The sequence below is a fragment of the Dromiciops gliroides genome, chromosome 4, assembly GCF_019393635.1.
Source record: "Dromiciops gliroides isolate mDroGli1 chromosome 4, mDroGli1.pri, whole genome shotgun sequence".
Taxonomy (NCBI): domain Eukaryota; kingdom Metazoa; phylum Chordata; class Mammalia; order Microbiotheria; family Microbiotheriidae; genus Dromiciops; species Dromiciops gliroides.
This window is the reverse complement of record NC_057864.1, coordinates 313,216,124-313,239,559: the sequence shown is the minus strand read 5'-3', so window position 1 is coordinate 313,239,559 and position 23,436 is coordinate 313,216,124. Positions and strand designations below refer to the sequence as shown.

Below are 23,436 nucleotides of genomic sequence, written 5' to 3'. Positions count from 1 at the left end.
TTGTTTCACACCAGCCCAAGGTGATCCCTGAGTATAGACCCAAATTCTGGTCATGAAGTCTTGCTATGAATCAAACTCTCGTTGTTGTTACCCCTTATTGTTAGGGCTACAACTCACTTTGTAGCCATTGCTATATGTGTTAAGATTTGGCCTCAAATTAAAACAACTCTAAGGTATCCCCTCACACCTATCAGAGTGGCAAATAAAACAAAAAAGGAAAATATTGGATGTTGGAGGGGATGTGGGAAAACTGGGACACAATTTCACAGTTGGTGGAGTTGTGAAAAGATCTGACCATTCTGGAGAGCAATTTGGAACTATGCCCAAAGAGCTATAGAACTGTGCATACCCTTTGATCCATCATTACCACTGTTAGGCTTATATTCCAAAAATATCCCCCAAAAGAGAAAAAGACCTATTTGTACAAAAATGTTTATGGCAGCTCTTTTTATGGTGGCTAAGAATTGGAAATCAAAGAAACACCCATCAATTGGGGAATCCCTAAACAAGCTATGGCATGTGATGGTGATGGAATATTATTGTGCTATAAGAAATGACAAACAGGACAATTTTAGAAAGGCTTGGAAAGACTTGTATAAACTGATGTATAGTGAAGTGAGCAGAACCAACAAAATCTTGTGCACAGCCAGCAATATTGTTTGATGAAGAACTGTGAACTGTCTGTCAGCAATACAATGATCCAAAATGATCCCAAAGGACTAATGATGATGCATACTATCCACCTCCAAAGAAAGAACTGATACTGATTGAACACAGACTGAAGCATGCTATTTTTCACTTTCTTTCATTTTTTCTTTTATTCAAATTTTCTTTTACAAAATGACTAATATGGTAATGTTTTACATAATTAAAAAAAGATTTGGCCTCACTAAAGTGGGTGTCCTCATAGAGGAGGCTCTGGCACATGTGTCTAGTTTCCTTCTTCTAGCAGAATAAAGAAAGATTTTTGCTTATGTTCATTGCTAGCCTTTTGTTTTTATTTTATTTTATTTCTTTGGTTATAGTAAACCCTGTGAGTTCTTTGGTATTTTTCAGAGTTAACAGTGTTTATATAGCCTCTGTGACTTTTTGGTCATTTGTTTTCAGAGTTGACACATGCCCTTGTTTCTGTGACTTCAGGATCCTACTGAATGCTTAGTACCCTTTCTCTTTTGACTATCTCCAATTTATCCTGTATATATCATTATTGTATATAGTTGTCTCCTCCATTAAATTGTAAGCTCCTTGAACCCAGGGTTTGTCTTTTGCCTTTCTTTGTATTCAGAATGCTTGCCAAAGTGCATGTCATATAGTGGGTACTTAATAAATGCTTCATCTTAGTTTCTTCACTTTTAAAATGAGGAGGTTAAACTAGATGAAAGGTTCTTCCAACTCTAAATCCTTTGATTCTGTAAGTAACTTAACTGAGGTAGAACAATGTTAGGAAACTATACTCAAGGTCACAGAAGCAATGGTAGAAGGATTATTAAAATTCTGAACTCTTGCTTCCAAATATGGTAGTGTTTATTGTTTTCATAGTTTTTTCTTTACTGTATGAAATATATAGAGTAGACTTATGTTATCACACCATTAACATTGCCACTGATAGAAGAAAACCAAATATAGTAGATTTAAAAAAAATACCTTTTTCTTTCTGAAATTACATGTTAAATTTGACACTTACTAGCTGTGTGACCCTGGGAAAGTCACTTAACCCTCATTGCCCTGCCCCCCCCAAACAAACAAACAACCCCCACAATTACATGTTAAACATTAATTTTTTAAAAAAATTGAGTTACAAATTCTCTTCCTCTCTCTGTCCCTTACACATGTGCCATTTCTATATTAGGTGTGTTGAAAAATAAAATGCAGACCCAAACCTCCTAAAACACAGTTAGAAAGTTAAAAAAAAAAAAGTATGCTTCAAACTGCATTTAGACTCCATTAATTCTTTCATTGGAGAGGGATAGCAGGATTATCTTGGATCATTGTATTGTTAGAAATAGCTAAGTCATTCACAGTTGATCATTGTACATTATTGCTGTTACTATGTACAATGTCCTCCTGGTTCTGTTCATTTCACTTTGCATCATATGTCTTCCTAGATTTTTCTGAAAGGATCCTGCTTGTCATTTCTTGTAGCACAATAGCATTCCATCACTATCATATGCCACAACTTGTTCAGTCATTCCGCAGTTGATGAGCATCCCCATAATTTCTAATTTTTTTTGCTACAGCAAAGGAGCTGCCGTAAATATTTATGTAATATAATGCTTTGATCTTTTGGAGGTACAGACCTAGTAGTGGTATTGCTGGATCAAAGGGTATGATGCATAGTTTTATAGCCCTTTGGGCATAGTTGTAAATTGCTCTCCAGAATGGTTGAATCAGTTCACAGTTCCACCAGCAGTGCATTAGTGTCCCAATTTTGTTTTCCACATCTCCTCCAGCATTTGTCATTTTCCTTTTCTTTCATATTAGCAATTCTCTGATATATGTGAGGTAGTACCTCAGAGTTGTTTCAGCTTGCATTTCTCTGATCAATAGTGATTTACAACATTTTTTCATTACTATAATTTTTATTTATTCTTCTGAAAACTGCCTGTTCATATCCTTTGAGCATTTATCAATTGGGGAATGATTTATACTCTCATAAATTTAACTCAGTTCTCCATATATTTGAGAAATGAGCCTTTCCTTAGATAAACTTGCATAATTTTTTTCTCTAGTTTCCTACATTCCATCTAATCTTGACTATATTGGTTTTGTTTGTGCCAAAACCTTTCATGACCTCATTTAGGGTTTTCCTGGCATCAAGATACTGAAGTGGTTTACCATTTCCTTCTCCAGCTCATTATATAGATGAGGAACTGAGGCATATAGGCTTAAATGACTTGGGTTACTCAGGATTACACAGCTAATAAATGTCTGAGGCCAGATTTGAATTCATGAAGATGAGTCTGGTGTTCTATACACTGAGCCACCTAGCCGCCTAATGACTCAGCCTGCGTATGAGCAATTAATATTTCTCCAGTTGTTTAGATCTGACTTTATTTGAGTGAAAAGTGTTTTGTAATTGTATTCATATTGTTCCTGGGTTTCTCTTGGCAGATAGAACTCCCAAGTATTTTAAATATTTTCTCCAGTTATTTAAAATGGAATTTTTCTTTCTTTATCTTCTTGTTGGACTTCATTGGTAATATATAAAAATGTTGATGATTTATGTGGGTTCGTTTCATATCCTGCAACTTTGGTGAAGTTGTTCATTATTTCCATTAGTTTTTTAGTTGATTCCCTAGGATCCTTTGAGTATACCATCACATTTTCTGAAAAGAATGATAGTTTTGTTTCCTCGTTGTATATTCTAATTCCTTCAATTTCTTTTTCTTCTGTTATTGCTATAGCTAGCATTTCTAGTACAATAGTGAATAATAGTTGTGATAATTGTCATCCTGGCTTCACCTCTGATCTTATGAGGAAGGCTTCTAATTTATCCCCATTATAAATAGTGCTTGCTGATGGTTTTAGATAGATACTACTTATCATTTTAAGGAAAGTTCCATTAATTCCTATGCTTTCTAGGATTTTTTATAGGATTGAATGTTGTATTTTGTCAAAAGTTTTTTTGCATCTATTGATAATATGATTTTGTTGGTTTTCTTATTGATTATGTTGCTAGTTTTCCTAATATAGAACTAGTAATCTTCTTGCTAGTATTTTATTTAAAATTTCTGCACCAATATTCATTAGGGAAATTGGTCTATGATTTTCTTTTCTCTGTTTTTGCTCTTCTTGATTTAGGTATCAGCACCATATTTGTGTTGTAAAAGGAATTTAGTGGGACTCCTTTGCTTGTTTTCCCAAATAGTTTATATAGCACTGCAATTGTTATTTAAATGTTTGGTAAAATTCACTTGTGAACCCATCTGTTCCTGGGGATTTTTTGTTAGGGAATTTGTTGATGGTTTGTGCAATTCTGCGCCCCCAGCCATGGGATTATTTAAGTATCATTCATATTTTATAATTTATATTTTTGTAATATTCATCGATTTCAGTTAGATTGATAGATTTGTTGGCATATAATTAAGCAAAATAACTCCTAATAATTACAAATCAATTTCATTGCTTTTCTCCCCATAAAACCAGCTCCTAGTTTTATTTATTAGTTCAATGCTTTTCTTACTTTCAGTTTTATTTATTTCTCCTTTGATTTTTAGTATTTTCAATTTTGTGTTTAATTGGGCATTTTTAACTTAAAAAAAAATTGTTTTAACTGAATGCCCACTTCATTGATCTGCTCTTTCTCTGTTTTCTTGATGTTAAGCATTTTGAGATATAGATTTTCTCCTAAGTACTACTTCGACGTATCCCATAAATTTTGGTATATTGTCTCATTGTTGTCATGCTCTTTAATGAAATTATTTATTGTTTCTATGATTTGTTCTTTAAAACACTTATTCTTTAGGATGAGATTTAGTTTCCATTTAATTTTTAATCTATGGTTCCATGACCCTTTTTTCAATACATTTTTATTGCATTATAATCTGAATAGGATTAATTTAATATTTCTGCTTTTTTGCATTTGGTTGTGAGGTTTTCATGCTCTAAAACATGGTCTGTTTTTGTGAAAATGCTATGTACAGCTGAGAAAAAGCTATATTTCTTTGTATTCCCATTCAGTTTTTTCCAGAGGTCTAGCATATTTAATTTTTCTAAAATTTATTTTATGGCTAGATTTATCTAGTTCTGAGAAGGTAGATTTGAGTTTCCACAATAGTATGGTTTTACTGTGCATATCCTCTTTTTTTTTTTAATTGAGGCAATTGGGGTTAAGTGACTTGCCCAGGGTCACAGAGCTAGTAAGTATTAAGTGTCTGAGGCCGGATTTGAACTCAGGTCCTCCTGACTCCAGGGCCGGTGTTATATCCACTGCACCATCTAGCTGCCCCACATATCGTCCTTTAACTCATTTAACTTTTAAGAATTTGGATGCTATGCTATTTGGTGCATATATGTTTAGGGTTTATTTATTTGTTTGTTTTTTGGTGGGGCAGTGAGGGTTAAGTGACTTGTCCAGGGTCACACAGCTAGTAAGTGCCAAGTGTCTGAGGACAGATTTGAACTCAGGTCCTCCTGAATCCAGGGCCGGTGCTTTATCCACTGTGCCACCTAGCTGCCCTCTATATGTTTAGTTTTGATATTTGCCTGAGATCATGGTTTTATCCCTGCTTTTTTTTTTTTTAACCTTAGCTTTGGCATAACAGATTCTGTCCCAGCCCTTTATTTTATCTCTGTATGTCCTTCTGTTTCAAGTGTGTTTCTTGTAAATAGCATAGATTCTTATTTTTAATCCATTGAGCTATGTATTTTTGTTTTATGGGTGAGTTTTCATCACATTTGCAGTTGTGATTATTGTGTATTTTTCTCCATTTTATTTTTCCCCCTGTTTATCCTTCTGTCTCTGTCTCTCTCCTGTTCCTTCTCAAAAGTCCATTTTGCTTTTAACCAGTCTCCCTTAATCTTCCTGCTCCTCTATCTGTTGCTCCTTCTCTTCCTACTTCCCCAAAGGGTAAGGTGTATAACATCCTCTACTGAGTATGTATTTTATTCCCTCTGAACCAATTCTGAGGAAAGTAAGGTTCAAGTGTTCTTTCACCCTCCCTTCTTCCTCTCTACTGTAAAAACTTTTCTTTTCTGTACCTCTTGTATGTGAGATAATTTACCCTGTTCTTTCTTTCCCTTCCCCTTCTGGTGAATCCCGCTTTATCAACCCATAATTTTATCTTTTTGAAAGCATCCCATCATAGTCAGCTCACATCTGTGTCCTTTGTCTATGTATTCTATGTATTTCTGTGTATGTTAACTTCCCTAATAATGATAAAGTTCTTAGGAATTACAATTATCCAACAATTTAGGGAACCTTATTGAATCCCTTATTATTACTTTTCCACGTTTATCCTTTTATGCTTATTTTGAGTCATGTATTTGAAAGTCAGATTTTCTATTTGCCTCTGGTCTTTTCATCGGGAATGCTCTGTTTTTATTAAATGTTGCCTGTCCTGTCCCATTCCCCTTGTCCTTCCCCCTGTAGGATTATACTCAGTTTTGCTGGATAAGTTATTCTTGGTTGTAATCCTAGCTCTGCCTGGAAAAGCATGTTCCAAGCCTTCTGTTCCTTTAATATGGAAGCTGCTAAATTTTGTGTGATCTTGACTGTGGCTCCACAATATTTGAATTGTTTCTTATAGTATTTTTCTCTTTGACCTGGGAACTCTTGAATTTGGCAATATTATTCCTGGAAGTTTTTGTTTTGGGATCTCTTTCAGGAGGTGATTGGATTTTTTCAATTTCTATTTTACCTTCTGGATCTAAGGTACTGGCACAGTTTCCTTCAGTAAGACTTCATGCCTCTTCTACCGTTTCTGTTTTTTAAGGTTTTATTTTTTTCAGCATTTTTTGTGCCTCTTTTGCCAATCTCTTGACTCTCTTTTCATGATTTTCTTGCATCTCATTTCTTCTTCCAGTTTTTCCTCTTACTTTCTTATTTGTTTTTTAAAATCCATGTTGAGTTCTTCTAGGAATTCTTTTTGGGTTTGAATCAAATTCTTATTTTTTTTTTCTTTGCTTGTAGCTGCTTTGCATCATTGTCTTCTTCTAGGGTTTGCCTATTGATCTTCACTGTCATCTTTTTTTTTTTTTGTTTTGTTTTTTGGTTTTGGTTTTTTGCAGGCAATGGGGGGGTTAAGTGACTTGCCCAGTGTCACACAGCTAGTAAGTGTCAAGTGTCTGAGGCTGGATTTGAACTCAGGTACTCCTGAATTCAGGGCCGGTGCTTTAACCACTGCGCCATCTAGCTGCCCCGCTTCACTGTCATCTTAATAACTTCATCGTCAAGTTCTTTTTGTTGTTATTTCCTATTTTTTTCCAGTCTTATTTCTTGACTGAACTTTATATTAAAGTTAGGCTACACTCTCAGGGTTTCATTGTTACAAGCTTCAAATTTTTTCTGTTTCTCTTTTTAGAGCGAATTCATGAAGCATGTAGGTTTTCTGTGATTTTTAGGTGATGTGATTTAAGGAGAGATACGGCACTGCTGTCTTAAACTGTGCTCTGGTCTTTATTCAGGAACAGACCTTGGTCCTCTGTAGCCACAAGTGCTAGCATTCAGCATTCTTGCCAGTATGTTACCTGCTCACCTGCAGCTGCAATTGTTAATGTTCTTTTCTGCTTTGGGATTGAGACTGAGATCCCCATTCCCTTGTGAGTGACCACAAATACTCTTCTCTGTCCTGGAACTATGATTAGGGGCCCTGTTCCCCTAATGTGCATAGTGCTCCTCTTAGTCTTGGGATATAGCATTCAGACTGGATCCTGAGCCTAGTACTAGAAAAAGGGCCCCTGTTCCTTTTTATCTCTTTTTCACCAGTTGTTTGACCCCGCCCCCACCCCCCCTATTATCTGTGGATTGAGATCTCCCAAAGATATTGCCACCTTTGATGCAGTCACCTATGAGACCTGCTGCTGGCACCACAGGGCAGCTTTAAAACTTCAGTCCAGCTACCAGCTGGGTGAGACATATCTTTCTTATTGATTTCCTAAGTTTTCTTGGGCTGGAAAATTGTTTTACCTGACCTTTTGTTGGTTCTATAAGTCCACAGTTGAACTTGAAGTGTTACTTTAAATTTGTTTGGAAGGGAATTTGGGAGAGTTCCAGTGAGTTCCTGCTCCTACTCTCCATCTTTGCTCCATCTCCTTAACATAGTAGATTCTATGACTTCTCCTTTGTTCTTAATTCTTAGCAAGATGTCCTTCTTAAACTCATTCTTATTTGGATATTATTATCACATATACATTGTCAGTTCTTTTAAAGGCCTATACTTTGTACTTAACCATTTCAGGATACCTCTATTTCCAGGATGATCTTGAAACATAATTTATAAAACATCCATCAGTCTTAATGTAATTTCTCTGTTTCTTTCCTCCTCATCACCTGACTTCATTTTATTATTAGATGGGAATACCTCATGTGATAATGCATTGATAGTTGTTGTCAGTCATTTCTCCCTCCCCCCACAAAAGTTTTGAAATTAACATCTCACCTGGTAAAACTAGATTAATTCTTAAAGAACTAAGTATTGTGTGTATGTCAGTTAAATATAGCTTTGGCAATTATTTTAATCTAGGTACGTGCTGGTGAATTAAATGTAATTAAAACTCATTACTCTATAATTATACATTGGAACATGTAGCTTAAAAGGATGTTTCTGTCCTTGTGTTTATAGTTCAGCTAGAGTCTGTATTTTAAATCTGAAGACTCATAAATATTTAGTTTTAAAATGCTTAAGGTACTAAAACTGTATGATGTTCCAGATTTCTTTATTGATGGTATGTTTCATAGAAATGAATAAATTCTTTTGAATGAATAAAAAGTTACAAATATCAATATAGATGTGTCCTTATCTTGAGGATCACATAGCACAAACAATACTGATTCAGTCAACTTTCAGTAATCTTCAATTTCAAATACTTATAGGCTTCATTTGTATGTTATTTATGTTTAATTATGTAATTATAAGTAAACTTGAACATGTTAACATCACTATTATTACTTATCTTCAGATTAAATTCCTTCAAAGAATTAAATAAAATAAGTATTTTGGGGTTTTTTTGTTTTGTTTTGTTTTGTTTTTTGGTGAGGCAATTGGGGTTAAGTGACTTGCCTAGGGTCACACAGCTAGTAAGTGTTAAGTGTCTGAGGCTGGCTTTGAACTCAGGTCCTCCTGACTCCAGGGCTGGTGCTCTATCCACTGCGCCACCTAGCTGCCCCAAAATAAGTATTTTTAACCTTGTAAATAAACAAATATTATTTAATATCATCTATATGCCACACAAGATTTTTAAAGCACCTAGTAAATGGATTTTTAAATTGACTTCTACCTATCAATATTTCATTTCATTCATTCAATATTTCATTCATATTAAAAACAAATTGTTAGGAAAAAGTTATTTTTATTGTCAAATCAATTCTTTGGAGCATAGAATTACAACCTCATATTAAAGAGTAAAAGTAATTGGCTTCTTATATCTAGAGAAAAGGAGATCTAAGAACCATTAAGGTAATAACATTTTCTTTTGAGCTTTTTATACTAGCTGGGTGCTAGATGGTTAATTATGGTTTATATGATTTTTGTTTTCATTTCTAACACTTTCCTTAGTCTATTATTTAAAATTTTTTATTATATCTATTGATCAGATAGGACAAGTGATAATCATTTTTACTTCTACTTTAAGCCTGTTTCTTTTTTGCTGTATTTTAATGTATTGGGAATACTGTATAGTATCTCAGATATGAAACAGTGTACTTTCTTCCTGTTAAACAGTTTTGGATTCATAAGTTATTGTCCATCTGCTGTGTTTGTCCAGCATGTGTGTATTGCTTACCACTTTAATTTTAATTAATATTATTACATGTAAGTCTCGACTAGGAGTCTGCAAAGTATGGCCCTAGTGGGACCCAAGAATGCATTTTACATTTTACAACAAAATTTTATTGCATTTAAAAAGTGCAAGAAACCAAAAAACATTTTTAGCTTACTGTAATACAGAAATAGATGGTAGGTTGGATTTGGCCCTAGTACCATGGTTTGTAGGACCCTTCCTTCCCTGCTATGATCTAGACTATAAACATATTTATCTACTTAGATATTTAGACAGATTATTCAACCAATCTCCTGTGAAAGGTTATATAGTACTGTTGAAGAGCACTGGTTTTGGAGTTAAGAGGGTCTGGTTTCAAATCTTGCTTCTGTCAAATCCTGTGTCATGTTGAACAAGTCTGTGCCTCAGTTTCTTCATCTATAAAATCAAGGGTTTGGTCTGGAAGCTCTCTTAATGTCCTTTCTAGTATGTTGGGAATTACAATTCTTTGATTCCTGATGAAGTCTTACATTGTTTTGGAAGAATGTTATTGTATACAAGTCATATCCCTATATATATATATATATATATATATATATATATATGTGTGTGTGTGTGTGTGTATATATATATATATATGTGTGTGTGTGTGTGTGTGTATATATATATATATATATATATATATGGGGATACATATGTATATAATACATTGAATTCATCTTCCAGTTGGAGTATGTTGTTGAATCGTTTTAGTTGTGTTCAACTCTCTGTGACCCCATTTGGTTGTTTTTTTTTTTGTTTGTTTTGTTTTTGTTTTTGCAAAGATATTGGAGTAGTTTGCCATTTGCTCCTCCAGCTCATTTTACAGATAAGGAATAAAAAGGGCTAAGTAACTTGCCCAGGTTCACACAGCTAGTAGGTGTCTGGGGCTGGATTTGAACTCATGATGAGTTTTCCTGATTTTATTCCCGGTACCTTATCCACTGTCCCACCTAGCTTCCCCTATGTACAGAGGTTTTGTTTTTTTAAATGTCTTGTTTAATATTGATTGTGAGTCATAAGGCAAATCAGTTTGTTTTTCTTTATTGAGGAATCTTATATGATCTCTTTTTTTTTTCTGAGGCAATTGGGGTTAAGTGACTTGCCCAGGGTCACACTAGCTAATAAGTGTTAAATGTCTTAGGCTGGATTTGAACTCAGGTCCTCCTGAATCCAGGGCTGGTGCTCTATCGACTGTGCTACTTAGCTGCTCCAGAATCTTATATGATCTTAATGTGTTAGAGATACCTTTTTGGAGGAAAGCCTTTACAGAGAAATCACATATTATTTTATAATCACCACATAATAAATAGCAGGATTATGTATTCTTTACATTTCAGTCATATATGTAATTAAAAATATGTTCTGCTATAATCATCTGGGAAAGCTTACCTATTACCTTTTCATATTTTAACGGGGTCTCAGAATGTGTTCTTGAAGAATTAGCCATATTTGTCAGTAGTTGCTATTAAATTCTCAGTTGCTTTTTGAAATTAGAGTATTAATCTAATTTGTGAAAAAGACATCTTGGCTTAGTATACATTTTGTTTATTTTTTTTATCACGAAAGTATTATTTTCTAGTTACATGTAGAGATAATTTTCAACATTTGTTTTTATAAGATTTCTAGTTCCAAATTTTTCTCCCTCCTTCCTTTTCCTCCTCCCTCCCCAAGACAGCAAGCAATCTGATATAGATTATATATGTACAATAACATTAAACAAATTAGTTATTAGTATTGTTAAATTAGCATTAGTCATGTTGTGAAAGAAGAATCAGAACAAAAGGAAAAAAATTTCAAAAAAGAAAAAAAGAAGTAGAAACTGTATGGTTCAATCTGAATCCAGATTCCACAGTTCTTTTTTCTGGATGTGGAGAACATTTTCCATCATGAATCCTTTGGAGTTGTCATGGATCATTGTATTGCTTAGAAGAGTTAAGTCTATCACAGTTGGTCATCATACAGTGTTGTTGATACTGTGTGCAATGTTCATCTGGTTCTGCTCATTTCACTCAGCATCAATTCATGTAAGTCTTTCCAGGTTTTTCTGAAATCTGCCTGCTCATTGTTTCTTACATACAGCACAATAGTATTCCATTACATTCGTATACCACAGTTTGTTTAGCCATTCCCCAATTGATGGGCTTCCCCCTCAATTTCCAATTCTTGCCACCACAAAGAGTTGCTATATATATATCTTTGTACATGTGGGTCCTTTACCATGTTTTATGATCTTTTTGAGATAAAGACCGAATAGTGGTATTATTGGGTCAATGTGTATGCACAGTTTCATATCCTTTGACCATTTTTCAATTGGGGAATGACTTGCATTCTTATAAATTTGATTTATATATTTTAGAAATGAGGCCTTTATCGAAACACTGACTATAAAAATTGTTTTCCAGCTTTCTTCTTCTCTTCTAATTTTGGCTGCATTGCTTCTGTTTTTACAAAACCTTTGTAATTTAATGTAACCCAAATAATCCGGTTTGCATTTCATAATATTCTCTACTCCTTTTTGGTTATAAAGAAAGATTATCTTGTAGTCAAGAAATCCTCAGTTCAGTTTCTGTCTCTGAGGTCTTCTAGGGTAGTGACCTTGGGCAAATCACTTGATCTCCTTTGGTGGAGAGTTTTCACTTTAGGGAGTCCCTCACACTGATAACTGTCATAGCCCTTCTCCATAACCCTCTCCTTTCTCCCCAAATCTGTCAAATAAGGGGGTAGACTTCCTACCAGTTCAAATATTCTTTTATTATCTGGAAATTGATTTATTTTGTCCCTTGCTGCTCATTCCCCCAACCAAGACAGGTGAAAGTCTAACAAAATGTATAGTCTGTCTAGGCCTTTACTTAATTACTGAGTTCTAGTTGGTTGCTGGAATTGTAGGGTTCATGAAGTTCTAAGAAGGCCATGGTGGCCTGGCTCTCAGTAGAGAAAGTCATAGAATCAGGGAGAAGGAGAAAGGAAAGAAGGGATCCTTTATGGGTCACTTGCTTTCACAGCCGTAGGAAAGGTTCACTTTAATATTAGTAAATGCAGAGTCCTGGAATAGGGCTAGAGAGAGGCAAGAACCTATATTTATAGTAAATAGCCAGAATTCGGTAAGATCCAAGGGAGTAAGCAAAGTCATCAGTACGAAACTAAGAAAGGGTCAACAAAATTATTCACAGGGGCAGACCAAAGGAAAAAACAAACTTGAGATCAAGTAATTTTTTTCTTCTTTAAGAGCTAGACATTTGTTTTTATTTTTCAAATCAGAATATGCAGCTTTAAGGCAATTCCCATTTCCTATAATCCCTTTTGTTCTTTACTTTGACCTGTGGCAGTAGATAGCTACTATTTATTTCTTTGCTTCCTATTTGGTAGTCAACTGTCCAGAGGGCTATGGATAGTAGTGAATTTTGTTTAAAGTAAACACTTTTCTGGGGCTTATTTATTTTGGTCTTGGAGAAATATCTATTTTAATGATTTTTGACTATATTATTTTAGATTTCATTATGATTGACCAGAGGAAGGCAGTTTTTCCATAAAAACCTAATGCTGTTGTTAGACTTTGACTAATAGTAACAATAATGACTGTAATACTGTTAGTAGCCAAAATAATGATGACATTTATATAGTACTTTAAAGTTTTCAAAGCACTTCACGTTTTCTAATTTGAGCTTCACCATGACCACCATTTCTTTTTTTGCAGGTAACTCAATTAAGGCTCAAAGTGGTTGAATGACTGCATGCTAGTGATTATATAGGTAGTAGATATACGATATAGGATTTGAACTGAGATCTTCTGAACATCAAGTGTAGTACTTTACCTACATCAGTTTTCATAAAAACTAGACTTACCTTCTTTTGTCAGGCCTGGAGTCAGGAAGACCTGAGTTCAAAGCCAGCCTCAGACACGAGCTGTATGATCCTGGGTAAATTATTTAACCCCTTTTGCCTCAGTTTCCTCATCTGTAAAATGACAAATCACTCCAGTATCTTTGCCAAGAAAACCCCAGATGGGGTCATGAACACTCAAACATGACTAAAATGACTGAATAACAAAAAGGAAGTTGATGCTTAAATCAATAAACAGTATGCTTCACCTTTATCTCTATTCTGTACTATCAGAACAACTCATTTAAGGTCCACATTCTGGTAAGCCCTGGTATGTGTTGGGCTTATGCTCTTGGTGGCCGTCTCTTCTAAGAATTACTGTTGTTGCAGGAAGCACCTTCTTTGGGGCTAGTTGGCATCAATTGAAGAACATAGGACCTTGCAAGGCAGCAACCAGACTAGCAAAATCCAACTTTGAGATTTAATGTTTAGTCACTTATATTCAGGGAAAGAGATTCAGAGCAGAAGAGGCAGCTAGGGGTTTGAGTTTGACCCTCAAGTTCACATAGACAATTACATGTGTTTGCTACTGTGTGGGAGGTCACTATTGCTTTTCTGGAGAGGAAGAAGAAGAAGAATTCCCTTCCTTCTCCCTTATGGAAAGTTCAAGGGAGAGCAATTGGAATTCTAAGCCATATGTCCAGATAACAGCTTGAAATCTTCCCTCTTATACTTTTAGCCTAAACTGGGGCATTGGCCAAATGTGCGGTATTGGCAAGCTTTAACATATGAAGGAAAGTATTCTTGAAGGAACAAATTTAATAAAGGAAATACATTAATTTTAACTTAATTTTCCTTCAGTATTCCAATAGTGACTAAAATATTTACATAAGGCTTATTTAAAAATCTTTGTTCACATAAGACTTTTCATTGTTTTCTATTAGTCATATATCTAATTCCTTAAATATGTTATTCAGCTATGTTATTCAACACAAACTTACAGTAATATGGTTTCTCTTTGATTCTTTCCCTCAGACATAGTTATAGATCAGTATAATGATTTTTTTGGGGGGGTGAGGCAATTGGGATTAAGTGACTTGCCCAGGGTCACACAGCTAGTAAGTGTCAAGTGTCTGAGGCTGGATTTGAACTCAGGTCCTCCTGACTCCAGGGCTGGTGCTCTATCCACTACGCCACCTAGCTGCCCCGATAAAATCATTTTTAAAGTAAATTTTACATACTAATTGTTCTTTAGATCTTATCTCTGGATATGATCAGAATTTGCATCTTGACCTGCTTCCAAGGTTATTCAGAAGATACTTTTTTATAGGTTCATGTATATTCCTAGATATAGAGATGGTTGTGTAGAGATATATAGAAAATATGTACAATGATATATTTATTGAGAGTTACTATGTACCCAACAAAATGCTAAGCAGTGTGGAAATGCAAAAAAGCAAATTAGATAATCTCTTCCCTCAAGGAGCATATATTTTAATGGAGGAAGAAAATTCATCAAGAAAAGTTAGAAAACTAGGGTCTGGGGAGAAATGTGTCTAGGAATGAAGGTAGAGACTTGGTTGATTTCAAGGTAAGGTGAAGGCTCACCTATCAAAGCCCACACAGTGATTGATTGTGAAAAATATTCATCAACAGCATTGTTTAATCTTTATGTTGCAGGTGTTAAATTCAATTCTTGTGTCAGGTTATTCTTTTAGCAAAGCTATATTTAGGTATAAATGATATATGTGCTATGTGTTTATTTTGACTTCACAGCTTTATGCATTTTAATTTTTTATAGGCAATTGATCTAGAAGTAGTCAGATTATTATTGACAAGAGTCAACACATTTGAACAGGTTAATTCTTGAACATCCTACTCTCTGCCCTTCCTCAAGTTGATAGAAGACAGAAAGGGACCTTTATAAATTATCTATTACATTTCACTACCATTGTATTTTTAGTGCAGTCACTTTTGCTATACTGACTGTTTTGAAACCCCAGATTTGTTCCAACAAGATTGGTGTGTTAGGGAACAGTTTGAGCATAATATGAATTTTCCATTTGTTGTTGATGCTTGGTTTCATCATTGAGGAAAACTGCACCATGGTGGTGGAACTTGCATCAGGGAGGGTTGACCTCTAGAGATGAGTTGGAAGGAATACCATCAGCATTTGATAAAGGCCTGGAGGAAGAGCAGTAAATGGGAGCCTGGAGAGGCAAATGTGGAAGGGAAGACAGGGGACATCTCCAATATTTGCCTTTTCAGTCAACACAACTGTGACCCAATCCCTCTGAACTTCATCACCACTAGCCACCCGTCCAGGGAAAAACCCAGGAGCATAGTGTCTCCATGGAAATAGACCTGGTACCATGGGGTGGGGGGGTGTAGTGATGGTCCCTTGGAGTACCTCATGGAAGAGGTTTCACCATGTGTATCTCTCTTTTGAGGAATATTGTGATCCCACCTATGCCCCTCACAGGGCAGTAGCTTGTGTTGTCAATTACCTGGATCTCATGGTGGAATCCTGATGAGTTCCTTTGTCAAGGCTACAATGGCTTCACATAGGAGTGATTTCAGATGCCCACTTTGATCTTCAGACCTTTGTCAAGATAAAGTACCACATTTTTGTCTATCTTCTAATTCAGTAAGAGCTGTGGGAGGAGGGCTGATCTACATCTGAACACTCTCTTTTCCTCCTTCCCAGGGCTGAGCAGCAGCCTAAGGTTGAGGACACTACCACTATTGTAGTATTTATGCATTTCTTAATAATTTAACATTGTATAAAACTGTGCCACTATTTTTACAAGGTTCCTATCTTCTTCTTCTTCTTCTTTTTTTTTTTTTGCGGGGCAATGAGGGTTAAGTGACTTGTCCAGGGTCACACAGCTAGTAAGTGTAAAGTGTTTGAGGCCGGATTTGAACTCAGGTACTCCTGAATCCAGGGCTGGTGCTTTATCCACTGCGCCACCTAACTGCCCCCGGTTCCTATCTTTTAAAAAATTTTTTATCTTTTCGTTAAAGATAGCATATCTTGAGACCTCCAATACATTGCTTTTTTTTTTTTTTAAACAGGGCAGTGAAGGTTAAGTGACTTGCCCAGGGTCACACAGTGTCAAGTGTCTGAGGCTAGATTTGAACTCAGGTTTTCCTGAATCCAGGGTGGGTACTTTATCCACTGCACTAGGTAGCTGCCCCAAGTTTCCTGTCTTTTAAAATTTATCACTGACAAAGTTTATGTGTGTTGTAACTAACCCCCAATCCCATTTTCCCCATAAGCGCTGTGGGTTTTATTGCATAATTTTATATAGCACAGTGATTTTTTTTTTTAAATTTTTTAAGGAATGTGCATGTTGACTTATAGCAGAACTAATTGTACCTTCAAAGGGAGGAACCCTATTCTCTATCAGGATTCTCATCACAGTCTTGGCTTTAAAGAAATCCATTCTAAAAATATAATCACAGTTTACTTGCATTCAAATTTAAGTTTGAGTTAGACAAAAATCAAGTTTCTTATTTTTTTAAGGAAGGAGGTCACAGACAAAAGCTTTTAAATTTGTTTTATAAAAATTAAGTGTTAAGGTCTAAAAGAGGAATATTACTTTATAATGAAAGAGGTGGCACTCTGTTAGTTCATGAAAGGAACAGAAGAGTATATATAGGAGTCCTTCCTGACTGGGTTCTGAATATTGACTCTCGTGGTTAGTACTAAGATGAAAAAATTTGGAACAGAGATACTGATGGATTTTTCATATCTGTCTGTCACCTATTTAAGTTTGAAGAGTCCTATAATTGGATGATTGTCTAGGAATTGATGAAGGCCTGTCTTTGAGTTGTAGCTCCAATAAAACCCACAGAGCTTATGTGGAAAATTCCAGAGTGTGCCCCAAACCTGATTAAAATGTAATGGGGTGGGGGCAGCTAGGTGGCACAGAGCACTGGCCCTGGATTCAAGAGGACCTGAGTTCAAACCTGGCCTCAGACACTTGACACTTACTTTGTGTCTCCGGGCAAGTCACTTAACCCTCATTGCCTTACCCCCCCCAAAATGTCATTGTAGGGTGTCTAAATCAGATAATGCTAATTTGTGGTTGTGAGTATGCTGCTGGTTAAGATAATTTCTATTTGAATTTGACATCTGATCTAGAGTATCCTTTCACTTTTGTTGGGGAAGCTCCTCACAACTCTATGAAACAAGTAGGACATTTGCGGTATTTTCTCATTTTATAGATGAGGAAATGGAGGTACGTGAAGGGATAACTCTAAAATTGATCTTTTCCAATCCATTTATTTCTGCTATGGATTTTGACAGGCTACAATGAAGACCACTAAGATCATAATGTGCTAAGTGCTATTATGGCCCTTGCCTTCTAGGAGTTTATGCTGGAATATAGTATGGTATGTCGGTTATATGCTGGATGTTAAGAAATAGCGCGCGCTCTCTCTCTCTCTCTCTCTCTCTAGATAGATAGATAGATAGATGCATATCTATCTATCTATCTTTAAAGGGTAATGTTATCTTGTTGGAAGGTTAATGAGTTAAGCTGAGGTGTTTCCATAGAAAAATATTTAAAGCATTTACATATTGTTAAATGTAAATTCATGAAATCCATGATAATGAGATGTTTATGCTCTGAATACAGAATAAGGGGTCCTTTGATTTCTTTGTTACATGGAACTCTGGTGAGCAAACTCCCTCTCTGAATGTAGATAGTCACCTTCTCTGTAAGTCACAGTTTTCTAGAGTTGCCTAGAGCACTGAGAAGTTAAGCGACTTGCCCAAGGTAACACAGTAGTGTTCTTCAGAAGTAGAAATTGAACCCAAGTCTTCCTGACTTTTAGGCCAACTCCCTACTGCTGTGCATTGCCTCTCATAAAAATATTTTATTTTTTTAATACTTGCCAATAGCTTGTACTCTTGTTGTAATAATTTATTTTAAAATAAACCACACCGGGGCAGCTAGATGGCGTAGTGGTTAAAGCACCGGCCCTGGATTCAGGAGTACCTGGGTTCAAATCCGGCCTCAGACACTTGACACTTACTAGCTGTGTGACCCCGGGCAAGTCACTTAACCCCCATTGCCTAAAAAAAAAAAAAAAAAAAAAAAGATAAAATAAACCACACCATACTTTTGATGTAGGAGGCAAAAAGGGGTTAACAGAAAAACCTAAGACCCAAACTCTAATTCAGATATTAGCTCTAAAAGGCATTGAGACCCTAGTTAATGGATAACTTACAAGTCAGGATGCTAAGTTCTCTTACTGACAGTAATCAGTACCCATAATGGGAACAGAGGGAGCTAGGCCGTGAAGGCCTGAGACTATAACAATGCTACGTTGACAGGCTATAGAAGCTTAGACAAGAAATAAATGATAAGTGAAGCTGTTTTGAAACTAAGCATGGGAATCAGAAAGAGACATGCTCAGAAAAGGTCAAATTTGTCCCCAGATTCACCTTACGACGTGTAAACCCCAAAAACACACCTGCATAGAAAAAGGTATCCACATCAGGGATCGGCTTAAGACCCCAGGAACTCCAAATTAGGATGGCCCCCCCCCCCTGTACCTCTCTAAAGTGGAGATTATTATAATGAGACTGGTAATCAATTTATCCATAGTATAACTGTCTTTCCTTATTCTAGAGATACCTTTCCACTATTCTGGTTCTCTCCCCGTGGTCACCCACAGTATTGCAATAAAACTTGGGAAACTGAGTCACTGAGTGTTGTAATTCTTTTGGGATGACTCACGATCAATTTGACCCTAATTCCATCCCACATCACTTTTAGCTTCTTTGATATATAAATTTAACATAATTCAGCAATTGATCATGATTTTTTCCATAGGCCACTTCTTAAGCAGTTATGCCCCTCTAATATAATGCAGATATTTCACAAAATTTAATACCTATCTGTGAAAAAGTTTAGATTTAAAAAGTTTGCTCTTTTAATTTTCTTTTTAAAATGGCCAACTTCATGCAGACATATAGTAAAGGCATTTGTGAGACAGTTTTGTTGGTAAAATTAAACATTTATAATATAATGAAATGTCAGGGGAAATAACAGCATAATGTGTTCAGGTCATTATTGTGAAATCCATGAAAACCACTATCTAGCTTCACTGTTTAACAAATGGTAAATATCATGCCAAGAATGGAAATGTGCAAGTTTTATTCCTAAGATTCAATTGAAGAATATAAAAAGTAACATTAAGAAGTAATATTTCTTCAACTGCTTTTGATAAACATTTTCTTATGTTTTGCTTATCCATTTCTTCTTCTTTTCCTCACTGATTTTTTTAAATAATGAGGTCCTGGGAATGACACATAGTGATTTTCAATAGACTTCAAATAGGTATAAGCAATATTAACCCCTTTTAGAACAGAACCTCTGATAAGAAAAGTTGATGATATGTAAACAAAGAACTTTCAGTAAATAGGTTTTAGTTAAACACAGTTCACGTTTAAAAAAAAAATCTGTTCTTAACATGCCTATGGGAGTTAAGATTCATTGTTGACAGTAATCAGATTTCCAAATGGGGAAGTTAAATGTGTAAGCATTCATGCCTCTATCTAGATACTGCTTACTGCTCCAAATTGGGCATATATTTGGGCTATTAAGAGGACTTAGACACATAAAGAAATATGGTATCTCTTTAGAAATTGTCATTCACTCTAATATTAATAATTGAACCAAAAATATAAAAAAAATAGAATACAGTTCATATATGTAGTTTGTGGCTTTACCTGCATGTTATGCATTAGTTTTTGTTTTGTTTTGTTTTGCGTGGCAGTGGGAGTTAAGTGACTTGCCCAGGGTCACACAGCTAGTGTCAAGTGTCTGAGGTCAGATTTGAACTCAGGTACTCCTGAATCCAGGGCCAGTGCTTTATCCACTGTGCCACCTAGTTGCCCCCATATGTATTAGAATAGTAATAGTTCATTCATTTTTTTAACTGTCCTCAATAGAAAATATATTCTTTAAAAAGTGTTGTAATGAAGTTTATCTGATTGTTTCTATTTATAAGATTGAAAATTTAAATTCTAATCAGAATATCATGGCTAACATTTATTAAATACTCTTCCTTCAGCTTTGTAACACAATAAAAGTGACAACATTCCAAATCTATTATGCTTTTTAAATATTATAATCATCAAGAAAACAAATATATTCTCCCCAAATAAATTGATTATAACTGCTCAGGAAATTCTAATTTAATGAACCCATGAGGGGAAAAAATTAATATACCTTTATTTTGGTTTTGAAAAATAAAGTCGGTGAATTTAAGTGATCCATTCATTCTCTAAACATTGGGTAATTCTATGCTTAATGTTGATGGATAGGTTGGATTTGTACAAGTGTCTTAACTTTACAAAAGTATAGGGGCTGTTCTATATAAAGTATTTGAGGAATTATGCGGAAAAATCTTGAGCAAAGATAAGAAAGTTGGATTATCAAGACACCGTGCACACATACATACATGAAATATACCCATGTAACTTGTTTGTACCTAGTTGTTTGCATGTTGTTTCCCCCATTAAATTATGAGCTTCTCAAGGTCAGGTGCTGTCTTTTGCCTTTCTTTGTATCCCCCGTGCTTAGCAAAGTTTCTGTCACATAGAAGCACTTAATAAATCCTTATTGACTGGTTGACACTAGCCTCCTTGCTGTTCCTGTCATAAAATAGTCCATCCTCAGGCATTTTCACTAGCTGTCTCCCATGTCTGAAATGTTCTTTTCATCTCTGCCTTTTGGCTTCCCTAGCTAAAATCCCAGCTTCTACACTACACCTTTCCTGATCCCCCTTAATTACAATTCCTCATCCTCTCAGTGGATTATTTCCAATCCTGTTTATAGGTTTTTTTTTCCCCACATAGTTCTTTACATGTAGTTTCCCCTCATTAGAGTGTAAGCTCCTTAAGAACAGGGATTGTCTTTTACACTTCTTTGTATTTCCAGCGCTTAATTAACACACTGCCTGACACTTAGGAAGTGCTTAATAAATTATTGAGTGACAGACGTGTATATAATAGACATATGTATATACATATGTGTGTATATATCTGTGCCTTGGATCCCACAAGTGAGATGACTTTGAGGACATATATATTAGACCATAATTTAGCCCCTACAAAGTATTGGGAAATTAACTGATGTTGAAATCCTTCACACTTTAATAGATTTCCTTCATAAGTCATATCCTAAGGATTCTAGTCCTAACTCATTGGAAGACTGTCCACAGTCTTAGTTCTTGAATGAAAAGAGGGCTGGAGGTAAAGTTAGAGACACCAATTTTGCTCCTTAATGTGTGCATGGTCTTTAGTAAGTCACTTAGGCGCACTATTTCTTCATCTGTATTTATAAGTTGAACTAGATGGCCTCTAAGGTCCCTTCTAGCTCTCCATTCACGTTCCTGTGATGCCAAGTCTTTAAAGATAAAGCAGATGGCATTGTCTTCTTGTACTATAAGACTTGGCCCTTATATAATAAAGCTTTCTTAGATGTCTGCATTCTAGTTTTGTATCATAATATTTTGCAGTCTTTGCTACATACTGCACTATGAGCTACTCAGATTCCCATCCTTAAGGAGCGTGATTTGTTCTTAGATTTCCTGTTTAAGTATTCAACAATACAAAGGACACTGAGAAGACTAGCCTTGTTGAGGTGGAGAGTTTATGGTTGGAGGGAAAAAAAAGAGACAAAAAATGTGGGAATTGCCATATTGAGGAGATTGCACTTTGACTTATAAGCCGTAGTTTTTCCATTTTTGGTCATAAAAATTATATCACCAGAGTAGTGTTTAAAAAAGAAAATAATCTGGCAATAGGGGTAATTTGAGTAATTCAGGCAAGTGAAGATGAGGACAGAAGCTAGGATAATAGCATTGGAAATGACCAGTTAAGGACAAATATGAGAGAGATGAAAGAGAAGCAACATTTCTTGGTGTCTGGATGAATTCGTAGGGTAAAGCAAATGGAAAATTAGAAGATTATTTCAAAGTTTTAAATTTGGTTGAATAGTGGTGCTTTTTACAGAAATAAAAGCTCTGCAATGGTAGAGCGCTGAGTAAAGAACTCTACTTCCAGATTATCTGACAGATTTTTCTGCTTCCTTTTTTTTTTCATTTCTGCGTTTTACAATGTGATATTCTAGCTTCTTTTGACTACATGGTGAATAAATAATTTTTATTCTTAACCTGGCCTCTACCAAGTGGTATAATGCCAATGGTTTGGGACAGAGAATTATTAGAAGTAATTTTGGTTGCAGAGTATGTCTTAGATTCTTTGTTGTTTGAGTAATATGGTAAACAGTATCAAGGGAAGAAATTGTAGCAATATTTTTCTAGGTATTTGACAATAGTTGATGGATACCTTTGAGTTGATTTTTAATCACCTCAAAATATTTAATCAAATTATAACTTCATTTTTTAAAAATTTTACTTTAGAAATACAAACCTGGTCGGTGTGATGATATTTTGAAATGGAAACCTCCCAGTCTGAATTCTGTAGATTTTCGCCTAAAAATAACAAGAATGGGAGGAGAAGGGTAAGTACATTATCTTCTCTCTTTTCATTTTAAGTAAAATATGCCTTTAATTAGCATTTGTCAATCTACCAGTTATAGTCTCATTAAAAAGGATGCCAGTATAGTCTCTTCCACATCCTTTTATTTTGTTTTATTGGTTATCTTTATTAGGGAACATAATGCATACAGTATACATTGAAAAATTATACCAGATGTAGCCTCATCTCAGGTTTTATATAAGGTATATTGTTTTTGTTTTTGTGGGTCAGTGAGGGTTAAGTGACTTGCCCAGGGTCACACAGCTAGCAAATGTCAAGTGTCTGAGGCCGTATTTGAACTCAGGTCCTCCTGAATCCCAGGGCCGGTGCTTTATCCACTGTACCACCTACCTGCCCCCTATATAAGGCATATTGGAGGGAAAAAATGAGGCCTTTATTGAAGTCTATTTTAATTTATTGGCAAATTCTCTTGCTCTCACTTTCACACACACGCTCAAACACAAACACACATTTACATATACACACACACATACATGTGTGTATATGGTATTTATTCTTTCCCTAAAAATGAGCCTGATTTATCGAAATCCTCCCGAGCCCTAGACAATCTTTGTATTTATGATAATTGTGTTTAT

At 35.3% G+C, this 23,436-nt stretch overlaps 1 protein-coding gene across 1 annotated transcript in view; it reads left to right on the top strand.

Annotated features, from left to right (window-relative positions):
• The window catches only part of RNGTT (RNA guanylyltransferase and 5'-phosphatase), a 366,172-nt gene that overhangs the window by 178,339 nt on the left and 164,397 nt on the right, over positions 1-23,436 (top strand). The window contains 1 exon segment of the mRNA XM_044004408.1: positions 22,723-22,823. Coding sequence (XP_043860343.1) covers positions 22,723-22,823 — 101 coding nt within the window.